We start from the raw sequence: 26,435 nt of genomic DNA, 5'->3' as shown, positions 1-26,435 counted from the left end.
CACTTAGGATGACCTTATTGTGTCTGGTTTGAGCCCATTTGAATTGCACTTTCTTTTTTCATTTTTTTGCATCATGTTTAAAAAAAAAAAATTGTTGGATTGCGCTGGCATACTGAATTGCGCTGATGTACTGAATTGGGCATGAGGTTTCATCCACTGGTTTACAATCTGTAAGGAGGCTAAAAACTGAACTAAGCAAAGAGGAGAATGTTTCTACTTTAACACAATACATTTTCAAATATTTGTGCCTAAGCTGTATTCCCAAAACTGCCACTTTTGCAAACGTACAGCCTGATCCTGATCTAATTTACACTGTAAAAACAAACAATTTTACAGTGTAAATTTAGTCTGTGTGGGAAGGTGACCCATCCTGATTTGTATATGTAAGTACCTGTTTGGCATTTCTTATGGTGCACAGTAGATGTCCATGTTTGAAAATTTGCCTATAAGCATCTACAAATTAAGGCTATTCCCAAATGAGACAGTCACTCTGTCTCCAGTTTCTGCTTTGTGTAAGTATTAAGAATTGCAGAATAGTTATTGAGATGATAAATTTCAATTTGCCACATTAGTACATTGATAGGCATATTGATTTAAAATTGGAATTTTGTTTTTACTTTGTTTTGTGCCAAGTTATTTGCATTTCAGACAATAGAAATCTGTACATAAGCATATTTATCAGTACTGCTGGTCAGGTGACAAATGTTTCCTTTATCATGTAATGAAAGGCTGATAAAATAAATTCATTTAAATAAAATGTGACCGACTTTGAATCAATCTGTTTGTATCCCTAAAAGAAACTAGCTCTAGTCCCACAGCTCAGTCTTTGACACAATTCTTCATATCTATCTATAGAATATATCTATAGAATAGAGATACAGTATTAGATTAATACAGATATACCTATTATAAAAAAGGATTAAACAGTCATGGCATACATGCAATGCATGTGTTTCAGATAATACCTGTTTTCCTTTGCCCTCCATCAGAGCCCTCACCTTCATATACAGTTTCCCCCTTCATTCACCTCAGTTCTTAATCCTGTATAACACCAGCTCTACCTCCAGCATAGAAGGCCTGGGTGCTACTGCCTCTAGAACAAGTCAGCATAGCTCCTCAATTACCAGGAAGAGCGGTTGGTGGTGATGTCCATGGTCTGGGATGAATGAGATCTCTACAATGTTCACAACCCTTTTCAGGCCAGGAGGAATGCAGCCAACTCAGTTCCTGAACTTGGAATTCAGTTTTGAATCATTTGATCACCAATTTGGCCACCCACGTGTCCATTTGAATCACAAAACAAACAAACCCATAATAATAATTAATAACCTAGGAGTCAATTTTCAAAGGCAGTAGGCACCTACATGCCTTTCACAATCTACTCCTAGTCTAAAAGTAGTCACACATATTTCAACAAAAAGAACTGCAGATTGAGTGATGAGTGTCTAAAGCATCTCAAACTATGCCATATTAATTTTTTCTCAGACCTCTCTAACTATAAAATGTCTATATTTAAGGCATATATTCAGGAAATACCCCTATTTAGGAGAGTACTTATGAACTTGCTTATCTTTAACCGCAAGCTTAAGTCCTGTAAAATTAACCATGTTCTTCCATGCTTTCATGAATTAGAGGGACTTAGGCATCTGCCTAGGTCCTTTCCTGAACTGGAGGCTAAATGTACATTAGGGTGGTAAAAATTCCTTTTGCCATGTTTCAGCCTACAGTTTCCATGAGTTCTGTTATAAACCTTTGAGAACGGAAAATCTGACATAACTATCACTATTACACAAGCATGTATATCAGGAATATAGCATGCTTTTTAAATACAGATTTAAATGAGACTGTGCTGACTTTATCATATTAGTCATATGCCAAATATAGTGTGGCAAATAGCTTCTAATTTCCTTTGGTCAGTATTTCTTTTGTATTCCCACAAAGCTCCTTGGTTTTCCTGGTCTTCCTCAGGTCTTGTATTAATATGTTGTTTGATATCTATATCTAAGTACATTCACTATGCTGGTGATATCCTATATGTAAAGGTCCACTATTGTTGGAATGCATAGCATCAGTTTGAAAACCACTAAGAGATTCAAGCAGATCAGGATGCCTGGATTTTATGCCTGCTCACTAAACGGTACTTGTGTGGAGATTTTTACACCTCTATTCCATAGACAGCTGAGTTTCTGTTTCTTTTCAGCATTCAAAAAATAGTTAGATCTCCATGTTTAGGTCATTGCCATTTTAGTGAAGAGTTGAACAAATTGTGGCACCTAGGCAAAGGATGGGGAGCAATCCATTGTTGTTTTATTGTGATAGCACCTAAGAGCCCATGGACCAGGACTCCATTGTGCTGGGCACTGTACAACTGTGGAGTAAAAAGAAAGTCTCTGTTCCAAAGACCTCACAGTTGTAGGGGAACCATCCTTTAAAAGGTAGGTATTGAGAAGGAGTTTGAAGGAGGAGAAAGCAATGACCTCATAATAAGCTTCCAGGGAAAAATAATATATACCTCTACCCCGATATAACGTGACCTGATATAACACTAATTCGGCTATATCGCGGTAAAGCTGCGCTCCGGGGTGGGGGGGTGGGGGACTGCGCACTCCGGCGGATCAAAGCAAGTTCGATATAACGCGGTTTCACCTATAACGCGGTAAGATTTTTTTGGCTCCTGAGGACAGCGTTATATCGGGGTAGAGGTGTGTATAGCACAAGTCTATATATTTTAGAGGTAAGTTTAAATCATGAGATTTGCATCTGGTTTTGGTACAGATAAAAACATTTGCCAGTCAGTGAATGTTCTTAGTCAGTAAGTGTAGTAGATTCATTACCTAGAGAAAATGAGGCCCAGGTTAGGGGTTTACAGATTCAGTGTTTAAGTCCAGTTCCAATTCCCACCCACCCACCCTCCTGTGTATGTGTGTGTGTATATCTATATATATATATATAAATTAATAAATATGTTCTTTGTTCTGTGTTTGTACAGCACCTAGCACACTGGGGTTTTGGTCCACTACTGGGTCTCCTAGGTGCTATCACAATACAAACAACAATAAGCAACAACAGTGGATTGCTCCCCATCCTTTATGCCATTCTTAGATGTCTGGTTTGTAGTCATATATATAAACCATAGTAGGGTATATATGGAGCCCTATGTTTTGTATTGTCTTCTCTTTCAATCCTCTTATCTTGCATGGAATGTGTGCTCATGCTGCTCTTTGTGGATAATAGTGCTGAAATGAGGCTGGATGGCATTATTTACCTTTTCTCCTGATAATGATGTTTCCTACCAAAGGGTCCTTTCTTCAGGAATCAATCCTTATATGAACTCCCTGTTACCTTAACGCTTGAGGATAAAAATAAAATTGTAACCTTGATACACAGTAATGGCAATGAGGAAGCACATTATTCCTCGATATTCTTATTTCTCTGCTGAATAAAATTGTGATGACATCATCAAAGCTACCTGACTCAGAGCTTCACTCTTCTTCTCCATCAATTTTAATGAATAAAAATAGCATTTCCTTCCAAAACCTCCTTACCCCATTCCCTTTATTGCTAATTCCTCATTTCAGGACCAATTTAGAAAACTGTTAAACACATTAAATCTATCGCCATCTTGCTTCTTCTAATGACTCTGCTACCCCTTGCCAGAGTTTGACTGACTGCTTCTGGATTGTGTCACTGCAAGTGCTCACAGATGATGATGTGGATGTTTCCTGACTTGCATTTAGCAGTGAAGCAGACTTTACTGCTGGGGAGTAGCAGGTGGAACCGGAGCAACAAGAAGAGATTAGATATTCTAGTATAACAAAAAATAAGTGGCTAAAAGCAATGCAGTAGATGTAGGCTGGGATTTGCAAAGCAGCTCAGTGGAGTTAGGCATCTAGTAATATACCTTCATTTGGTACAGTGTGCCACACAATATTAGTTCAAAAATTAATGCAAATTGGTTTGGATATCAGTGTCATCACATGGACTAACAACTAGCTGGATGACTGCAAATATGGGGTAATGATAGACAGCAATGTACTGATTTGGAGGAAGGTATTGGTTGGTTTGCCGCAGGGATCATTTTTTTGGTCTGTGTCTTGTTAACATCTTTGTTAATAATCTGGAGGAGTGGGTAAACTGTATGCTAATTAAATTCACAGATGACACTAAATGGGGAGGTGTTGTAAACTTAGTGTTACCAGAGTTTCTTGGTGAAAATCTGGACCACCTGTCATGGCAGGCACATGGAGGGAGGCTTTAGTAGGTATGACGGAGGGGAATAAGCACAGAAAGGCTTGAGAGGTTGTTGGAGGGGGAAAAAGACTGCCTATTCTTCCCTCTCCTTAACCAAGCATAGCCTTCCTCTCCCTCCCCAACCTTCTGTGGCTGGTCAAAGGTAGCTGGTGAATTTTTCAACAACTGGAGGATGGGGCATACTGTAGATACAGAGTATTCCCCATCCTCAGGTCATTGAAAAATTCACCAGCTTCCTAGTAGGGGGGAGGCTAAACCTACTAGCCAGTACTGGAGGAAGGAGAAAGATTTTAAAAACCACGTTTGCATTCCCCTAGGCATACTGAATTCTGCTCCACCACAGCTGGGGACTGAGCTCTCTATATATTACATTTAAACTATACATGAAACCTCTAGCTCAGGGGTCGGCAACGTTTGGCACGCGGCTCGCCAGGGTAAGCACCCTGGCGGGCCGGGCCAGTTTATTTACCTGCTGACGCGGCAGGTTCAGCTGATCGCGGCCCCCACTGGCCGCGGTTCACCGTCCCGGGCCAATGGGAGTGGCGAGATTTGGCGCGGGCGAACGATGTGCTGGCTGTGGCTTCCTGCCGCCCCCATTGGCCTGGGATGGCGAACCATGGACAGTGGGGGCCGCGATCAGCCGAACCTGCCACGTCAGCAGGTAAATAAACTGGCCCAGCCCGCAAGGGTGCTTACCCTGGCGAGCCGCATGGCGAACGTTGCCGACCCCTGCTCTAGCTAATACTTGATAATGTTCCTATCTTTGCTTTTTCTTGTATTGTTTGTTTTTAGCAGCGTGGGTTAGTGGATACAGAACTGGATTGAGTCTTGGGAGACCTGGGTTTTCTGTTCATGGCTCTGCAGGGTGATTTTCAACAAGTCAGTTTGTTTCTTTGTGCCTCAGTTTCCACATCTGTAAAATGGGAATAATTACACTGACCTCCTCTGTAAAATGTTTAGGTATTATTATTATTTAGTAAATGCTGTCCCTGCTGTTGTCAGCTAAAATCACTGTCCAATTTATATATAAGGTGAAAGCTTAAATTACTGAATCCATTACGCGTAATGATTTAGCTCCCCACAGGAATGAAACTAGTGTAACTGCATACTATCCAGAGTCTATTTAATTTATCACTTGTGTTATGGAGCACAACCTGCAGTCATGAAAATATTATCTTCTTGTATGTACAGTATTTGTTTTGAAATGTAGCTTGGAGAGATTTTTTTCCAAAGAAATTTAGAGCTATGTCATGCTGCAAATTCAGTGGCAATGACACCAAACACCCTGCAATCCAATACTGCACATAGATTAGACTTTTGGTATGTATTTAGTTGTAATCCAGTTCAATATTTGTTACCCCAAACAATAGGTAATAGGGTGTAATGCCCATGTGACAAATGACGAGCATGGTGCGCTGTCTTCATGGAGCTTTCCACTCTTGGCCTTTGTTTTCTAGGCATCTTCCCTGGCAGTGTTATGCAAATTAACCAATTAATGACAGACAAAATGGCCTTCCTGCATCACCATGTTTGTAATAAGAAGGGCAACGCTGTAAGTCACGTACTATTCAGAGAGTTCTGTAGGCCACTGCTAGGGCATGATTAGCCTGACTGTAGAAGACAATTGTAGAGGCATCTGCTCTGTTAATTTTGAGAGAAAATTTACCAGATGGAGGCTGAAGATTTAAGTGATTAGAAGGTAGTAGATTGGAATACAAATTGGATTAAAAGAAATTAGATTGATATAAATCGAATTGAGTCACAACAGTTTGTGTTGTTCGTACCAAGGGGCAGTGGATTATGGGAGAAGCAGATGCTCCAATGAGATAGGAATTAATGTGGCTTTGACAGTCCATCTGGGAAGGCCTGAATATCGAGTATATCCCTAATCTCTCTCTCCATTTATCAATGCCATAATGTTAATTAGTACTTCATTCATTAAGTTACTTACAGAGGAAAAAATCTCAACCCTAGCCCCTCTCTGCTTGAGGATTTGTTATTGTGCCAAGAAATGGAAATCTCTCTTTAGCTGAGCTAGCTACAGTTGACTGTTATGTTAGACCTGTGTAATTCTCCTCAAGCATGCTGCTGCTTTTGGCATGCGTGAAATTTATTGGGCTTTGTTTTGCAATAAATTTGCCTTTATAAATCCAGCTGCATAGTTATTTGAAGTCCTGTCTTGATCCCCTAGAGCACATCAATCCCAAGGTACTAGTAATAAGCCCCCTTTTCACAGATTTAATAAGGTACTGTATATACTGTACTGTATGTAGTTGAGTAACATTTTGTTTTATGGCCACGATGTAGCTGTGACATTAATGATGAGAGGCAGATTCTTCCTTGAGGGGGGAAAACAAGACAGATTTGTATGTGTGCATGAGCACTCTGTTGGAGAGAGTTATATTTATTGCACCTGAAATGTCTGATGTTGGACTGGTTTGTCCTAAAATCTGGAGAGAATGGCTGACAACAGCCCTGTTGACTTTTAGTTCTTTCATCTCAACAGTGTTCTAGAGGATGAATGCTTGCTTTGAACCTGAGATACAGCACAAAAAGATAACTTTGCGTTCTTTAGATGGAAAAAAAAGCCTGAAAAACACTATTTTAAAATGAGAAATCCACACCACAATTTGATGTGATTATAATTATTTTCTAGCCACTGTCTTCCAGTACTGAATACAAGGTGATGAAAAGAAGAGCATTCTTAGTAAAGGCACAAGTCGGTCTTTTTTTTTTTTTCCCACTGCACACAAGTGTGATGCAGTAAGGTGGTGCCAAGCTATTTGCATATAATGTGAATGCTGGCACACAAGGGCTGCATGTCAGTGTGAGAGTGGTAAGAACCCTTTAACATGTCTGTCCTTTAAAAAAAATTAAATAACACTGGTCTACAATTTTTGAGAAGTCGTCTGCTTCAGAGATAAAATGTGCTATTTATTATGTATTTTGATGTGCTGAATTCAAATATGACAATTAAAACAACTGATTGGCTACTGTTTCTAAGATATTTAAGTTTTTACATTTTATGTCTATGTATATTGTGTAGATAGTAGAGTTTTAATCATAAATTGTAAACCTAGTTTTTTTCATGTGTTTATGGTTGCTTTACATGATATTATTTCACCTGTTCTGTTTATGTAACACTTTAAAAATCAGCAAAAGGGTTATATAAATAAAATGTATTATGAAACAAAAGGCAAAAAACCTTTATGTACATAGTTTAGTCCTTTTCAGTGTCTACTCGGCGCTTCTTGGCTTGTCTCTTGTATTCATTAAATGGAGCATCTCTTGTCACTGTCCAGCAATAGTCTGCAAGCATTGATGGGCTCCATTTGCCCTGATAGCTTTTCTCCATTGTTGCAATGTCCTGGTGAAATCGCTCACCGTGCTCGTCACTCGAACATGGAAACCCTAACATCACCTGCCAGGAGATTCCACTGCTGTAGTCTGGAGCCCAACAGCTCTGCTTTACTCTTGGCTAGTTCCAAATCCCTGACATTCAGTTCACCTTGTGTTATGAAGTGTGTTTCAGAGGAGGAGGATGGGAAAAAATGTGGTTCCTGTGACATTGATGGTTCAGGACCAGAAGTTTCATCCTCTTCCTCGTCTGACTCAAGTGAGAATGATTCTGATGCATCAGGAACTGGCAGTCCTTCTCCGTGGGGTACTGGGTGTATAGCTGATGGAATATTTGGATAATGCACAGTCCACTTTTTCTTCTTTGACACACCTTTCCCAACTGGAGGCACCATGCAGAAGTAACAATTGCTTGTATGATCTGTTGGCTCTCTCCAAATCATTGGCACTGCAAAAGGCATAGATTTCCTTTTCCTGTTCAACCACTGGCGAAGATTTGTTGCACAAGTGTTGCAGCATATGTGTGGGGCCCACCTCTTGTCCTGATCTCCAATTTTGCAGCCAAAATAAAGGTGATAGGCTTTCTTAACCATAGTGGTTATACTGCACTTTTGTGATGCAAAAGTCACTTCAGCACAAACACAGCAGAAGTTATCTGCACTGTTCACACAAGTACGAGGCATCTCTGCTCACTTTGGCTAAACAGAAATGTGTCCCTTTGCAAAATCCAACACTGACAAATAAGAGAGCACGACACTGTATGATTTCTAGAGCTGATATAGGGCAATTTGTTCAGCAGAGTGATGTAAGCTTTGTTATGATTGCATCATCCATGACTTCTAGGAATAACATGATGCAATTCATATCATGTATGATGCAATACCAGCTTCAGATTGCATCATTCATTGTTTTGCCTAAAAAGCAAGTACTGTCCAAACCCAGTCATAGCTTTATTCATAGATCCAGTCAAAGATGTATTTTAGTCATTTCTGGTTTAAATTGAGATCCCTTCCCTTTATAACTCACTTATCATCTGCCATTCCCAAGTCAAGGGTCGTATATACTGACCCAATAGCATATCTTGGAAACTAGAGCCAATCAACAATTTTAAGCATCATTTTCGTGCTCAGTGACCCAGAATTAGTAAAGTTTGACTACATTTATTTCAGAAGCATTTTGGCTGTAGAGCAGTGTATTTGACCAGTTTTCTGAGAGCCCCAAAAAGATTAAGCATGTAAATGGACCAGAACAAACTGTAACTATAATTTTAAATGACCTTTCTTGCATCTGAATTTCTTTAGAAAACAAATCATAAATAGATTTGAAAATGTCTTTTGCTTTAATGACAGAAGCAAGTAAGTCTTTACAAACACATCAAACAGATAATGTATGAAATAACCTTCTGTTTTGTCATTGAAGACAGTAGTGGAAACTCGGAGGTATTTTCTTTAATTACAAAATAGTTCTGCAGAAGAGAAGATTATTGTATTCCATTTGAGTTTATTTTGTCTGAACATAAGTGATCCAGGCATGTGTACAGGTGCATATAGATCCATATGGGTGGGTGTTTATATTTTTATAAAGCCCTCACATTATCTGTTTTACAAATGTACAGTATTGACAGGTAAAAAAGGAACCCTATGAAATAGCCTCCATTTCTTGAACACCTGCTGTAATTTTTAGCTCTAGACAAAGAAAAACACCCAATATTCAGGAGCAGTAATGAACACCCTCCTTTAGGTCCAGTTGCATGAAACATATGTAAGTGTTGGAAGGTTGAAATATTTTTTTTCTTTATTATGGCCCAGACAGCATGCATTATGCTTATTGAAAATAATGATGATAAGTCAATTAATGTTTATGACCAGAGATGGTACCATCTGCTTCCTCTGTAATATTCCTTTCATTTCTTGTCCTACTACTTTTACATCTCATTCACAAATTTATGGCTATGGCAATAAACAATCTGAGAAGTGCCTGTATGTGTGTGGGAGAGAGCGCAAGAGACCTCCTTGGATACTAGCCTGCCTTATTCTTGTGCCCTTGTGCATGCTGCTCATAGTGGAACAAAATAGATTAAATAATTTGCATATCTGGAAGAAGTAAAGCATTTAAAGTAAGCATTGTCATAGCTATACACTCAACCATTCTATGACTCTTGCTTATGGTGGTTTACTGAGAGTGTGCGATGCATTAATGGAATCAACAGACCTAAGCCAATAAAGTTATTAAGACAGAAACATTGACTTAGACCATACATTAAAAGTACACTTCTTAGAACAGTAATTTTTGTTAATGCATCAAAGCTAAAATAATGCTGGGACAAGATACTGTATCATGCCTTTCCTTTGAAAGGCAGAATTCTTCTCAGCTACATGTATGCCACTCCATTGACTGCAGTGGCTTTCATGCATATAATGGAGAACAGAATTTGGTCCAGTACATTCATAGAAGCTCAAGAGAAGCACTGGACTGGTGCCTTCAAGCTGAAGTATTACAAGCGACATATCTGCTGTCTGCCAGCCTTGACTATAAATAAACTAATAACAGGAGAGTTGAGGAAAAATCAGTAAGTACTGCCGAAACGAGTGCCAGGAATTGGCACAATGACTCAGAGTGTTTGTGCTCTGTCATCAGGCCCAAGGGCATTCCATTTAATTCTGCCTGCACAAGATGGAGTTGGAGAATTCCAATCTACAGTTTAACAGGACAGATAACTGGATTACTACTGGGGAGGGGAGAGAGGATTCACCTTGTAAATGGAAGTGAGAGAGGGGTTGTCTTTGTTTTGGATGGGATAAAGAAGTCATCATCATTTTAGCCAGAGACATACCGGTAGTTGCTATTTGGTAATTGCGGCAAGATTGACCAATTTTGTTAATTAAACTATGTGAGATGTTTGTGAAACAAGCTGAAATGATGTGCATAAAAGGATTCTGTGGGGTGAGGAAAATCTTCAGAAGTGCCTTATGTTTTTTCAGTATCCCACTTCAGAGTGGGGTTCCATAAGCAGTGAGAGTATGTGAAAGAGAGAATCTCAAACACGTCTGCACTTTCAGCTGGAAGTTGTAAATTCAAGCTCTATCAGACATATCCATGCTAGTAGCTCTGATTGCGTTAGTGTGCTAAAAATAATATAGCCTTGGCAGCATTAGCAGCAGAAGGAACTAGCTGCTCCAAGTACCTACCCATCCAAGTCACTAGGCATGTACTTAAGGGCAGCTAGTGCAGGTATATCTCTTCGAGCTGGAATTTATACCTTCCAGCATGAAGTGTAGCCATACACTCAAGTGAGCTAATCTGTACTCCAGGTGCACCAGGATAAGATGTTCACGTTTATTTTTCATTTTTATGATGGATGAACATTGGCTGGCTGGCTGTTGTAAGGGTCTTTTCAGTTAGTTATTTTTATAGGGTGTGTTTTTTTTTTTTGGCTCAAACTTTCCTTAAACTGGTGACATATTATCTTAAGACTTTTTCACCCAGACAAGGCCATGAAAACTTCCTCAAAAGTAGTTTCATTTTAGGTAGTTTTGGAATTTTTTGGGGGGAAGGAGAAGGTCACAGGCTTACTGTGTTTATTATATAAAACATTGTTTTTTTTTTTCAAATTATTGGCTTAATCAGTACTTTTCCATGTTGACATTAACTAAGGCTGACCAAGTTACCTGATTTGACTGAAGTCCTTAAAGGGAGGCACTGCAAGGTGAAGTAAGCAAAGATCATAAACGATAAAAATCAAGGATAAGAATGAGAAGCCTCACCTTCAGGTCAAAAAGTCACCTGAAGGAAGACTGATGTTCCTGGAACCACAAGTCCAGTCAACTTGGGGAGAGGAAAGACATCAAGAAACAGGCTACCTGCACCAGACAAGCCAACCTTTGAGCTGCATCAGAGGGAAGCTTGCTAGCAAGAAGTGCTGTGCAACTAATATCACTATTTGGCTTCTTGACTGCAGTTCCAGCTACTAAGCTGTAAGAGTCCAGTAGACTATGAAAGCTAAATAGTTTGTGAACCCCGTTATCTTAAGTGTCTTATTTTTCCTGGTTTCTATTTCTGTGTTTTGTCCCTGTCTTTTCATCCTATAATTTTAGGATGTGAAAGTATGATCATGGGGATGCATGTATGTATGAGCACCCATAAAGTCTGCACAGGAAAATACTTGAAAGGAAGTTTTCCAGGTTTAAGTAGTCCTAAACACAGTCTTGTAAAGATGCTCATTAAAACATTGTTGTGTGTTGAAAAGTCCTAAGAAACTTCAATTGTTATGTACAAAATTTGGTACACAAGAATGATCAAACTTCTGCTTGTCAAAATATTCTGTAAAAATCTGTATTATAACATCTCTGTTAGGAAGGAGGGGGAGAAAAGGGTTAACTACCACTCAAGAATTCAGATTGGAGAAGGAAGCTGTGTAATTGGCTCTGAGGTTGTGGTCCAGATTTTAGATGATGATTTGTTTTTGGTATCAAAATACTGAACCAGCTGGGGTTTATAATGAATCTAGTTGGAGTTTACAACCAAACAGATAACCACCTCCTTAGATCCTTTCTTGGAATTTATAAGAATGAATTTGTTGTATGAATCTAATTATTTAACTAATTTGGTTATTTAATTCCAATCCAATATTGAGACTAACTTGTTGATTTGACCTTGATTTGATAGTTGTTCTTTATTCCTTGTTTCATACTGTTAACAGAAGATTAGCTTTGGTAATGTAATACTTGATTTTATTTTTGTTTAATAGTTTTAATAAAATGTATAAAACTAATACTGAGTCCAGTTTCTTTCAATAAATGATGTGAGTCCAGGACCTGGGTGGATATCCTAAAAGCTTGACCAGCTCTTCCTAATTAGGCTTGGTTCTCACAGTGATCTGCAAGGAGATGTGAAGGTGGTCCTTCTATTGTCTGATAAGAAGCCATTGTTATCATCCCAATGCTGGGATGATATGTTAGTTCTGTAGCAAAGGATCGACTGGGAAATCTTGAAAAGATGTCTGTTTTCCTCTCATCCTTGATCAGAAAAAGATCAGAAAGGAAACGTGCCGAGAGGAGTCAGGAATATACTTAACTTTGCTAAATTTTAGAAATGGCTTTGAGAGAATCTCTCGGGATGAGCTGCTTTGCTTCAGTTGCGCTGGATGAAAAGAGTGAGGAAAATACCCATTGTCTTCGTGGAACTCTTGTTACCTGCATGTTTTTTTTCAGATAAGAAGTCCTTCTTTCCTCCCCCCCCCAATTCATACTAACTTTCATAGCTCAAAATGTTTTTCCCGCTATATTTTCATGCCTGACGTGAATTTATCATGTCATATTGTGGGGACACAGTGGAACACTCAAGGAACTCCAATCTAAAAATGAATCTCTATTATTTTAAGCTCAAAAGCAAAAGTCTATTGTTAGAAAAGTTTTACCAACTAAATAAATATGAGTTATGGAATTAGGTGAATAAGGATAAGTGTCTGTGATCTTCTTTTCATGAACCAAGTGTACAGTGTATGATTAATTTCTACACCATTCCCCAAACCAGACTACCCTACAATGATAACATAACAATTAGTTGTCAAGAGAAAACATAGATCTGAGGTAACTTTTGAGGGTAAGAAATGAGGAAACAAAAGAGATCACTACCGTTTAAATTAATCTGGGTGAAATTCTGTTCAACCAAACAAAATTGATTCAATTTTTCTGTGCAATACTGGCTTGTATTAATAATAATATTTTTAATCTCCAAGGACACGACTAATTTATAGATAATCATACACAGTGGGCTATTTACACCACTTTGCAGAGGTAGTGAAATTTGCACTGACTTCTGATTAGCATTGGTGTGTGTGAGAAGAACAACATGCAGCCGCAGTGGTGGAAACATAGCAAACTTTAAAGAGTAAGGGTACTCTGCAAAAGTGTTTTAGAAAAGACTCTTAATACAACAGGCTGGCTGCTTATATTACACCTGACAAATTATTCTTCTCACACGTACAATGAAGAACAGATTTTTGTGTTTAGTAAGTATTTTTTCCCATTAAAATTGGTTATATCACACTAAGAAGTCTAAATTTTGTATAACAGAATCTTAATAAAATCACTCTTTCCATAATATTTGGTTAAATATTTTAATAGCAGATATTGATTTTTCTCTCCTGGAGATTTTTGAAGGACTGTTTTAACTTTTTTCCTCAGACCTAAGGAAACTTCCAGTGCAGGAAAGGTGGCATGTCTTGTAGAAACAGTTTTCTGTGGAAGGTAGGGTGTGCTGCTTAATGGGTTAATTTTGCAATAGGAAAAGCTTTCACAGACTTTGACACAGGTGACACAGCTCACTCTCAATGCCCTTCCATGGAAACATAGAGTCCTTTCACTTCTGCCAAGATTTGCAAAAAATTGCAAACTATAAAGCTTACAAATGTGACTGTGACACTTTGTGTAGAGGAATGCATCTAGGAGAATCAGGTAGCCTGATGCCACTGTATCAGCTCATACTCCAGTTGCATTTTCTCATTTTCTTGAATTTTCACACTATCTTTTGTTCCAACTAGCATGTGACTGACTGAATCTCTATTTGAGATCTCTGCTTTCTTTCAGCCAATTCTCTGGTTAAGAAGGTAGTGAAAGCAACATATTTATTCATTATATCTGGGAGATGTGGATAATAAGTATGGCTCATAAGTATTTTCTAAGTGGAATAATCAGCATAGACATTTGAAAGTAGGATAGTGGGCAGTAACTGTGTGACTATCTTCCAATAAACTTATCTAAGGAGGCCTTTATTATAATTTGTATCTACAAATGTGTTTCTTTTTTTCACACTAACGCTGTTCACAAATAGGTGGCTAGTGTACAAAGAGGTGACAAAGTCAGATAGAAAAATGAGTGGCAGAGCTAAAAAGGGCCTTGAAGGCAAGACTGAAAACTGTATTATGAAGTACTTTCTGTATACTCTGTTAATAGTTAAACTAATATGTTTTTGCTGTTTTTCTTTTAATCTGCTTGATGCTTATAGCGAAATCAGCATCCTCCCTAGTGTATAATCTGTGCCTCTTAAAGAATTACCATAATCCCAATAACTGTGAATGGTCTGGTGATTTGAGAAATAAAAATTGGCTTTGAACTTAGCCTGCTTATATTACTGCTGTTCACGTAGACAACCTGCTGGCTTTGGGAAGTGACTACCATCAAGTAGCAGGTTCAATAAATCAAATCAACTTTTGTCTGAAAGTGATAAAATCAAAACTAGAGGAGCATGAAGTGTGTGTGTATGTGTGGCGGGGGAAGCAGTTTATTTCTTACAGTGTAAAAGATGATGATTTTTTCCGCTCAGACTCAGCATAGTGGTAGTGTGAGATATAAGACAAATTCATAAGTCTTCCTCTGGACTATATACATTTATTGTTTAGTGTGAGATAGTGTGGCTACTTTGTTTATAAAGTTCAGTGAAAGCACCTTACACTTAATTGTACAGGAATGACTCATAAATGAGGGGTTTTATTTACTTCTCTATTTCTTTTTGTGTTTTTTATGGGAAATTTGTTGCTTTCATACACGCGGGCAAATTATTTTGGTTTAATTGAAATTCTTGCAAAACAATAATAAGTAGAAACCAGCGTAGTAGATTAGCTAGAAATGTTTTCTAGGAGACATGTATGGATATCAGTGCACCTCTACAGCAAAGCTCATACAAAACACATTTGCCTTGATTCATCCAAGGGTTAGTTTTCCTTATTTGTTTTTCCATATCCTACTAATGTTGAGGTGTCCTTCTATAGGATACTATATTGATACATGTAACTACCATTTCAGCTCATGATCATATCCGTCACCCCTTGCTTAAGCAGATTTGCCGTTATTACTTTCATGTGCCTTGTGATAGCACTTACTGGAACATTCTGTCTCCTACCATTGAGCAAGCTCTTCTTAGTGCCTAAGATTTAAAGGTAACCCTTGATCTATGTCAAGGGTTATGGCCTGCTTAACCACACTTATGCTAACTTATGCTTCAGCTAATGTCTTACAGGATACTGTAGGTTTCTTGTGTTACAGCTGAATATAATGAAGACAGATAAATATAATGAAGGCAACAGAGTGAATATGATAAATGCAAGCCTACGGGCTACATAGTAGGCTATTCTGTGAGTACAGGTTGAAGGATGAGTGTCTTCAGCCACTTGAAAAGTGCACCAATAGTCTGTTAATGCATATTCTGGAGTGACTTACTGCTATGGGAGTATGGCTTATTCATTTTACATTTAAATGTTTTTTAACTTGTAAAAAAAAAAGTTTTATGGGGATTTAGGTAAAGTGCCTTACATTATGAAAAGAAGGTCCTATAATCAGAGCCGGCTCCAGCTTTTCAGCTGGCCCAAGCAGAAAAAAAAAAAAAAGGCTATCGGCGGCACTTTGGCGGCAGCTCAATTGCGCCGCTTCATTCTTCGGCGGCGGCAATTCTGCGGCAGGTCCTGCACTCCCTCTCTTCCTCTTCAGCAGCACTTTGGTGGCAGCTCAAAGAGGAAGAGAGGGACCTGGAGGTGCCGCCCCATACCGGACAGAGTGCCACCCCTTTGTATTGGCCACCCCAAGCACCTGCTTCCTTTGCTGGTGCCTGGAGCCGGCCCTGCCTATAATAGTGATGAGAAAACAATAGGAAAGAGATTAAAAATAAATTTGTACTACTGTTTTGGCTCTATTTGTTTGATTTATTTGTTTATTTTTACCTTTTTTTTAAATTAGAAAATGTATTACACCCACTCCCATTTGTATCTTGGTATAAAAGTAAGAGCCACCATTTGCAGACATGTAGTTGTGGGAGTGCTGCCTCTGCACATCTGGCAGCTTAGGACAGCATTTTGCCTCTTTGAGATAAAGACTGTCCTGTGACAGCTTGACGTCACCTCCAGCACAGGGCTGTACTTAATTGAGGGCTGTTGTAGTCCTTGGAGTTTAACTGAAGTTATTAGTAACCATAGAATAAGTTATTAACACAAAGGTAGATACAAATGGATGTGAATTGATTACTCATGTAGTTAAGTGACAGCTTATCATAAATCCACCAATTATTATTGCAAGAACGACAGTGTTTTCCATTAGTCATCTTTTAACGAGTCAACATTTAGTGATAGTTAGCAGACTATGGAATCTGTATAGTGAAGCTTAGTGGTACACTATCTCAGATATCACAGGGTGATAACTTGATGAATGTTAACCTTTTCTTTAAACGAAGACCACTGTATTCACAAGTAGATATGTGAGGGTGAGGGATCTATCTGGCCCTCTCTGTGTCTCTTCCCCCTCCCCCTCCTCCTCCCCCTCTCCCCCCGATGCAGCAGGCATCAGTACCCTGAAACCCCCCTTGCCTAGGAAAAGCCCATTCAATTTTGGGTACCAACAAGACTTAGTCCTCCAGGGGCCTAGAAAGGCCAGGAAAAGATACTAACCAATCAGGAGCCAGCAGACAAGTTAAGAAGGCTTGTCTGCTTCATCCCAAGGAGGGGAGTGCTGGGGGTGCTGCATTCTAGGTCTAGGTCAGACCTTAGACCTTAGTCCATTCTGTGCTTTGCTGCACATTGGGCTACCCGCATTTGCCATGTTGAGGTGCTTAATGTTGTTCGGAACTGTTCATTTCTATGTTATTCGCAGTCTTCCTCTCTTTCTTCTTGCATTTTCTGGCTTCCATTCAAGGATGGTATTTGGTAAGCGTTTTTTTTTTTTTTTCCCCAGTCTCAGCACATGTTCCAGCCACTCATGTCTTCTTTTGTAGATTATTTGTGAAAGGGTACCTTGTCCAGTTATTTTTCTGACTTCTTCATTTGTCTTCCTATCTCTATATGTTGTTCCCAATATTCTTCTCAGACATTTGTGATGAAATGCATCCAGCTTTTGCGTATCTTTCATGGTAAGTTGCCATGTCTCACTGCTATATGGCGATAACAATTGCTTTGTACACATTCAGTTTTGTCTTAAGGGAGATGTTTTTGAATTGCCCGATGTTTTCGAGTCTTCCAAATGCAGCATTTGCCTTCCCGATTCTTCTTATTATTTCCCGGGAACTAATACCATCTTGGCTGATAGTACTTCCAAAATACGTACAATTGTCCACCTTCTCCAGTTTCTCCTCTTCAATTTTGAATTCTGTCCTTATAGTCCCCATTAACAGGACTTTACATTTCTTTTCATTGCATCTCAAACCTATCTTTGTTACCAATTTTTAAATGTCATTACCAAGTGGTTACTCTTTGAGTTTGTAAGTTTAAAGCTAAATTATGAGTTTATCTTTAATTAAATATTAAAGAACTGAGACCAACCTCAGTGCACCAGTTGTCTTGCTCTGAGTTGGCTGCCACAGTAACAAATAGTGGCATTCTTTAAAATCTGAAATGTAAAAATAAATCCCTTATAACTGTGGTCCATAGCCAGTTAGATGTTAGAAAGATGGCACATATTCTTTCCTTATGTTAGGATTTTCTCCTATTATCTGTTTCCTTTAACTCGATGCTGTCTCTTAGATTGAAAGTGTGTGATTTAAAAAAGCTTAGAAAACTTAATATTTTGCACTTATTTCACCAAACAACTGGGGGGAAAGTACAGATCTTAATTTATTAATTTAAAGTGGCACGTTACTATGTGGTAAAAGTGAAGTGAATTAATACTATTTTATTAGTGGTTCCTTGCAGTCCGCCTTATTTTCCAAAGTGATTCCTTTGCTAGAAGAATGTTAGTTGACACTAGTGATAATTGTCCAGGGAGGAGTGACAGCCTTGAAAACTCATGTAAATCAATAGTGAAAAGTGAGGGACAGATCCTCAGTTGGTGTAAATTGTAAAACCTCCATTGAATTCAATTGAGCTATAGCAATTTAGGATCTGCCCCAAATAAGTATTTTGTGAAAGAACCTGAATTGTTCCCAGTAGATTACTTTTGAGATGTCACTGGTAGCTCTCCTGCACATATTGCCCCAAGTGCCTGTGCCAACACAGTATAGAAGTTCTTTAAAAGGTAACACTGTGCCCCGTGGTACTCTAATATAAATTGCTGTAGCTCTATTGGGTTCAGTGTGCCCTTGTGCAAAAATGCAATGGTGACCTCAACAACATGTTGGAGCTAGAAGCAACTGCCTAGTGGAATTTTGGACTATGTTATCAACATTGCGGTAGCTGCTGTGAAGGTGAAGGAACAGTGGAGACTTTTCTCTCAACTTCTTGTTTTCATACTTTCAAAGTGTTTTGATGTGTAGGTTGATCCTGATGCAACCTTAAACAAAAACTCTGCATAGTGGTAGTTATGTTCATTTAGTAAAGAAGTGTTGCATCAGGTATCTAATATTACAGCATGGTGCTTATGGTCCAAGGGCATCATTGTTCCTTAATTCAAATGGTGGTTGTTTACTTTCTTCAGAGTCTTTATGTGATGTTAATAACTTTTGAATTATGTACAGTAAACAACTTGTTACACATCCCACCCCAGGGGTGACAACAAAGCATTAGCCTAGGGTAGCAAAACATTAGCCTAGGGCCAAGGGCAGCGCTCATGTTGATTTTCTTCTTTCAGTTAATGGATTTGGAAGTGCTGTTTCTGCAATTTCCTGTTGTGATTCTCTGGTGGGCACAGCTCCTGAGTGCTTGGTTTGTCATATTCACTTACTAGTATGCGCCTATGCTGGGATTACAGGTTTCTAAGATCATAATATATACTATGGTCACATGCCTAAATACTCAAACACAAGAAGCAGCTGGCATCTGTATTCATTACAAACGGAATCCCGAGTTCTTATGTATCTGGGCCCCGCTCTTTTCTATCAGCCTGCTCCATGGAGCAAAGCTATGCTGGGTCCTGGGCCTCCTATCAGTGAGGAGTCAGATCTGCAATTCAATGAAAATTTGTCCTTAATTTGTCACTTCTTGGAATGGTCTTGGCTGATTCTAAGTTCCTCGGGTCTTCTGGGAAATTTTCCTACCGGCCACACTGATCCGGTGGCTGCAGTTCAGTGGAGTGTGATGTGATTTCTCTTTATAATTTTTGTCAATCCTATTATGATTTTTCAGGAGAAAAATGTTGTATGTGAGTAATGATCTTTTTAGATTGTATGCTGTTCAGGACGGGGACCATGGCTTCCTCTAGATTTGAATAGCCTCCAATGTATTTTGTCTGCCACTGTAATATAAATAATAATAATAATGGAAGATACTGTGACAGCCTTAGAGTCTTTTTTAAAATAATACTAGCCCCTTTAAAGCTAGGAAATGAAGAGGTGAAGCTGAAAAGTTATCTGCAATGTTGGTTACCCTCCTGTCTTGCTGAGTTCATAAGGTATATATGAAACTGTAATTCTGAAGCCCCCTAATAAATGATAATATGCCAATGCTAATGCACAACAGATCAGGTTATTATAGGCACAGTAGAGCCATTACAATGTACTGTTTAAATATATATTTAGGGACTTTTTAACTGCCCATTTTTTCCCAGCTAAATCTTACAGGCTTCTTTGGAGTAGCCACCATGGTCCATTGTATAAATTTATATTTTAGTGGCTTTCTGCAAAGGTGTGTTTTGACTCAGTAGAGTGTAACAGCTCATTTGGAATCATTGCAGTCCCTCATGGCAATGAGTATTTAGGGACTCTTAAATCCAGGGGCAATTTGGCTTTGCACGTATGCATACAAAGTCTGTGTGGTGGAAATCCTTTGAGGGAAAAACTTGTGCACTGCACTACCCACGTAGCACCATTTTCACTAAGTAAACTGCCTTCCTCAGTGAAACAACTTGTACTCTTACATAGATTAGGGGCAGAAGTAAAATCCATCATCTCTCTCTCTTCCGCTTCCCCCTCAAAAAAGTACCCCAAATGACTCTGTGCACATTAAAGTACTAGTGAAGGCCATTGCCAGACCTTTTAACATTCATCATTTTAATATTTACCAGAGAATAGTCATTTTTTTTATAAAATCAGTAGTTTTCAGAATAGCTGTTCCTGTTCAGATCACAAGTGAAAATGAGTATGGTGCTCTTTTTCCTGAAAGTGAGATGACTCTCAGCACTGGACAGATCCAGGTAACCTTATGGTCCAGGAAGGAACTGTACAAGCTTCCCCACACCACTCTGCCTATGCACCCACACCCGTGACTGACAGTACCTGTGTTGCTGAACTCCTGGATCTTTCTTCACCAGAGGCTACTTAATCAGGCCAGAATGAGATAAACAGTGTGTTAATTTTGCATCAGTGTAGAAGAGGACTGAAGTATTGTGATTGTTTTATTAAGACCTTAAGATAGGATTTGAAGTCAGCCTCATGAGGTGAAAGGTTGGAACAAATGCAAGCCCCACTGAAACCAAAGGAAAGACTCCAAGAGGGGTTGAATCAGGCCTTTAATCCTTTGCTCTGCTTTGCCTCCTGATTTTGATAGTCCTTTGCAAACATTTGTGTATCAAAACCATCATGTATTTTGGTACGTAGAGCTTGTCAATTTTTTTTTTAAATTTTCACTACAAATATTTGTCAACAATTAGAGCTTTTAAAATATTTTGACCTGAGTTGGTTGAAAAAAAAAAGTCATCAAAAATTCAGAAATACCCAAAATATTGACTAGCTGTAATGGCACTATTGGAAATCCCCAGCGAACATAGAATTAATACTGGGGGGGGGAAAGAATTGTTCAGTGGTATTTATGAAATATGTTTAAAAAGTTATATGGGGTGTATTATACCGGCCTCTTGCCCATGTTCTTATTCTATTTTTCAGTCCAGCATACTGATATATATGAAATTCATGCTTTTTATTTTAGTGAATATTTCTAATGCTTTGAATTCCTGTCTTGGCAGAGAATAATGATGCTTTCTAATTACAAATTCTCCAGTTAAATTTTAAATGAAATAAGGAACATATCTTTTTTTAACATACTCTGGCCATATCATGCTGGCGATATCATTCATAATCTGTTTTTGGCCTTTGAAATGATGAACAGATAATTTTACTATATTGGTTAAAGGATGTTGTAGCCACTAAAAGAACTCAGATCTGCAGCATTGGTTTAACACATTATTGCTAGGGCAAGCCTCAGTTTTATGATCCAGATGCCAGTAAAACAGAATTCCAAAGGGGGAAAAACTTTGTGATATGTGAAATGTAACGTTATTTCTCAAAACTTTGGGGGCAAATGAGGCATAGAAGATATTTTCAAATGTATACTGTCTGAAACGTGATGTTAAATCTTTTTCCTAACTACTAATGCACTGCAGAATCCTTTGTTGAAGCATATAAGTTTCATGGATCTGCTGCTGAAGGTGACATTACATGAGTCTAAGCAGTTCTGTGCAATGACATTAGATTGGCAGCTCCATTGCAAGCATTTTTAGCATCTTGAACTAGCTAGGTAATTTGTGCTGCTAATTAAGAAGATTGGTTTCATTTTTATGAGAAGGGATTTGGAGAAAAATTAGGGTCCTTTTTCAGAAGAGGACTTGTTTGCCAATGTGCTGTAGATTCTAACTGAAATTGTAGGAAGGAAGTATATACCTAATAGTTGGAGCAGGGTACTAGAAATCAGGACTCGTGGGTTCTTGAAACAGCTCTGCCAATTATTTTGTTGGGTATACTCATCTGTAAGCTGGTACACATCTCACTTACTAATAGGTGTGATGAGAGGCTCAGCCAACTGATGTTTGAACTTAAAAGGGGTTATACAAATACAGTACACAACTGAAAGATGGAAGGGTTTTTGTAGTGTATAGATTTCAGGGATGGCTTTTCTTTTTGCACCACAGCAACCCCTTGTTACAGATTTCAGGGACCAAAAATAAAAAAAAGGTTAGAATGAGCCACAGAAATGTTTAAAGGTATATCACTGTCATACAGCACGCCTATGGTAGACACAAACTATCCTGGGAAAGAGCTTGCAAGCAGGGAGGAGGTCAAGAAGGAAAAAAAATTAGAAGAGTTGTAAATTAAGAAGGTAGTAGAAAAAGAAAAAGGGAAAGGGACATGGAATCTCCTTTCATAGAGAGCAGTGTCAGAAATGTCTTTTTAAGCTGTTTCTTTTTTATTCATATAGATTAACTGGGAATTTCGATAGCTCATAGCTGAGGGGTTTTTTTTGTAATGGAAATAAGGAGCATGTATGAGTCGGTACTTTTTAAAAGCCCAAATCCTCCCAACTATGGCATTAAAAATGAGCAAAGGAAGGGTTAGCTGTCATGTTTCTCTCCACACTCTAGTTGTTTGTGTGATAGGGGGTACAAGACATAGTCACACATCTGTAGAGACATATTAACTAATAGGTCTTGAGGCCCAGGAAACAAAATGCAGTGATTTTGGATGTGCCCATCTGTTGATTCAGGCAGGTGAAAGAACAAGAGAGCAACAGCTATGAGTGCAGTCTGGGAGGGCATGGGTATCCAGAGGTATGTGTTGTTCAGAAAGATTATTGGACACACTGGCAAGTGTGTGTTACAGGTCCCCCTCTGTGCACCATTTGTAGAAGATATGATTCTGTTACAATCTCAAAGCCTTGGCTAAAATCTCTACAGAGCCTTGGCTTCAGCTGAAGCAGCTCATGAGTTTTAGCTCTGGAGGTCCCTGATTCAATGTTTAGTGTGACAGCCAAGATGGGTGCCATCACACATGCTCAAATGCTTGGAAACCCCTCTGCTGCATTAAGAGAGCCTAACAGTGAGAACCCACATATCAAGATGAAAAATTTAAAAAAATTAACTTTCCCCCCCTGTCCTTTGTCTCCAGGATCCCGTCTTCGCCAAGAAGACTTTCCACCGCGGATTGTTGAGCATCCTTCAGACGTGATAGTCTCTAAGGGAGAGCCAACAACTCTGAACTGTAAGGCTGAGGGAAGGCCAACTCCCACTATTGAATGGTACAAGGATGGAGAGCGAGTGGAGACTGACAAAGATGACCCCCGCTCCCACCGTATGCTGCTGCCCAGCGGATCTTTATTTTTCTTGCGCATTGTACATGGACGCAGGAGCAAACCTGATGAAGGAAGTTATGTTTGTGTTGCGAGGAACTATCTTGGTGAAGCTGTGAGTCGCAATGCATCTCTGGAAGTAGCATGTAAGTAATCCAAAATATGATCACCACCTTCTAAAATTCATGTAAAACTTTGTAGTTGCTTTGATGTTAACATATAGCCCTCTCATGCAGTACCAAGTTAGCAGATAATAAATGTGGATAAGCCTGTCATTTTACCTTTCACTATTACTCTTAGCCAAGCTGTTTTCACACACTTCTATTCAGTCGCAATGAACATGCAAAATATATGATTTATACTGAGGTACTATTCTAGCCTGTGTATAATCATAATTGACATTAGCATGGAGGAATCCTAGTCTCCCTTTAATGAGTAATCTAATTTTGAAATTATGGGTCAAGTTAGTTATACTGAACCATAATATTAAAAATTTAAATATCATTTAATATAAGGGTGCACTGTCTCTTTCTCCTTATTAGGTCATCTGTTACTTCTGCAGAAGTAGTCAGTTTCCAGTCTGGTGACTCATGTACTATACTGTTGAAAGCCTCAATCCCTTCAGAGTTCCCCTCTGCCAAAAACTCAGTGCAGGTCTCATTCATTATGTGACTGGCATGTGATAATTGTTAACCATTTCTCAACATATCTAGAACAGTCTTATTCCTATTGATTGGCTTTATGTAACAGTGAAGTCATCACCAAACTTTTAGAGAATTTGAAATTACTGAGACCCTCATGCATGAATGCTCTGCTTCCAAGTGAACAAGCTGAAACAAGGTCATTTTATTTGCATCTTAAAGAAACTTGTCTTTCACATGTAAAGTTACTATATGTTAACTGCCCCTAATTAATTATCTGGGTTTAAAAGGAGACGGGAAAGAAAAATAAATTTCAGCATGCAAAATGAAGTCAGTTAATGCTGTCTGTGCATTTTCATAAAAATGAATTTTAAAAAAATGGTTAAAAAGCTAATAACACAATTCTTTTCTTAGACTTCATTTTCAGTACAGGGAGGGTGCAAAGCCCTGATTCAGCAATCTTTCCCTACTCAGCAAAGTAGTTAAACATGTGTTTAACTTAAGCCCCATTGACTTCTGTGGTAAGCACATACTTAAGCACTTAGGGTGAAGAGGGATGGACTTAAGCATGTACTTAAATGCCTTGCTGACCTGCGATCCAAGTATTTTGCCTATTTTTTTTTCTAGGTGGCTAACCTTTTTAATCTTTCAGTTTCCAAATCCCTCCATTGTCATACAGCCACCCTTGTATGAGGATAAGAGTACCTTCTCAATGGCTGATATCAGTTATAGTCTTTGAGGAATAAGGGAAGGAGTTCATATCTGAAACTACCAGAAGTAATTGAAGGGTATTGGAAGAACTGCTGGTTCAGTTTCCTTAAAAGAATTTCTCCTGCTTCAACTGACTTTTGTGTGTACAATGCAAAACTTTAGTTAATCTTGATAGTTTGTCATTATCTTCATACATTACAGAAAGGACATTCCCTTGAACTAATTGTCAGATGATATGGGAGCTAAACAGTAGAGCAGGGTAGGCCAATGCATTACCTTTCATTTCATAGAACCTTGTTTCAAAGCTTTTTCAAATCATACCTGAAAGGTAGTTTATAGTTTTCATTCAAGTCCTCAGTGAAGACTTGTCCCCATCACAAAAGCATCACATAGTTTGCACAGTTTAGGATTGTAGGCATTTTTGCACTGCAGAGAAGGACAGCATGAGAGAGGTTGCAAAGCTATTTGAAGAAACCTACATTCTGTGTGGGTGTCCAACCAACGCTATTAGATTATTACTCTTCTGAGCACTTTATTCACATGCATGATTGTTGAGATCTCTGAGAGAGGTTATGTTGTCTTTATTACAGGTATAAACACGTTTGAAATGTTTGGCTTCTTAACTTGCAGATTTGCTTGGTACATGATGTTAAGATTAAAACATCTACTGTCTGGATATAAAGTAGAAAAACTGGTGCAGTTGCACCTTGAGTCATCACATCAAAATGATTGGTTGTTTCAAAATAAAAGTATGCTTTTATTGCATCAAATCTTACTGATCTCTACTACAATGACTGCTGAGAGTCTCTAGTTACGAACTGTTCAGTCTCCTGAGTTACAATTTTAACCACTGCAGCTGGTGGCAGGTCATGCATGAACTAAAAGTCAGATAACAGAAGACTGCAAAAATAATAAGACCAGGTTTCATTGTAGATGGTGTTTTAGGGAAGGATCACAGAACATGAAATCTGAGAGCTGAAATCATAGCCAAAGTTTCTGTAAAGGCATCGTGCACCTGACACCAGATTATCTTACTGTTTTTGTACCTTTGAAGTTTAACTGACTGAATTCTCCAATTAAACTCTTTGGGGATTAAAGGGAACATTCCTGGGCCATTTAAATTAAATGGTGCTTTGTCTTTGCTTGAACTGAAACATGATGGTATGAGGGACTTCATAAAGGATGGTAGAAAAGTTTTTAAACATGTTCATTCATGATTTAAGGGCAAGATTCTGCCACGCTTACTCATTTTGTGAATAGGATCTATTGATTTCACTGGACTATAGACTCAGTAAAATACAGTCTTATTAACTTTGTGACCTAGACATCTTTTACAGCTTAGGTAGCATTGCTTCCAAAGAACATCGTTATGTTGGACACCTGTGTAAAAAGATTGTCACTTAATGCACCTGACTGGGATGCAGCTGTTACTGGAGGCTGCAAAACTACTCAACTCTTCCCAGTTTACTGCAAAAGTTCATGCATTTTCTCATTCAAATGTCTATTTTTTTTTATTCTTAAGGATCTAAAATAAATTTCCAAGTGATTTGTAGGAAACAGCCCCTTTA

At 38.6% G+C, this 26,435-nt stretch overlaps 1 protein-coding gene across 13 annotated transcripts in view; it reads left to right on the top strand.

Annotated features, from left to right (window-relative positions):
* The window catches only part of ROBO2 (roundabout guidance receptor 2), a 625,032-nt gene that overhangs the window by 35,715 nt on the left and 562,882 nt on the right, over nt 1-26,435 (top strand). For all 13 annotated transcript variants that reach the window (XM_054047097.1, XM_054047036.1, XM_054047134.1 and 10 more), the window contains exon 2: nt 23,335-23,661. In XM_054047097.1, the coding sequence (XP_053903072.1) occupies nt 23,335-23,661 (327 nt within the window). The remainder of the gene's footprint in view (nt 1-23,334; nt 23,662-26,435) is intronic.

This window comes from Malaclemys terrapin, chromosome 1, assembly GCF_027887155.1.
Source record: "Malaclemys terrapin pileata isolate rMalTer1 chromosome 1, rMalTer1.hap1, whole genome shotgun sequence".
Classification (NCBI taxonomy): Eukaryota; Metazoa; Chordata; order Testudines; family Emydidae; genus Malaclemys; species Malaclemys terrapin.
Note: the sequence above shows the minus strand (reverse complement) of the source record. Positions and strands in the feature narration are given on the sequence as shown.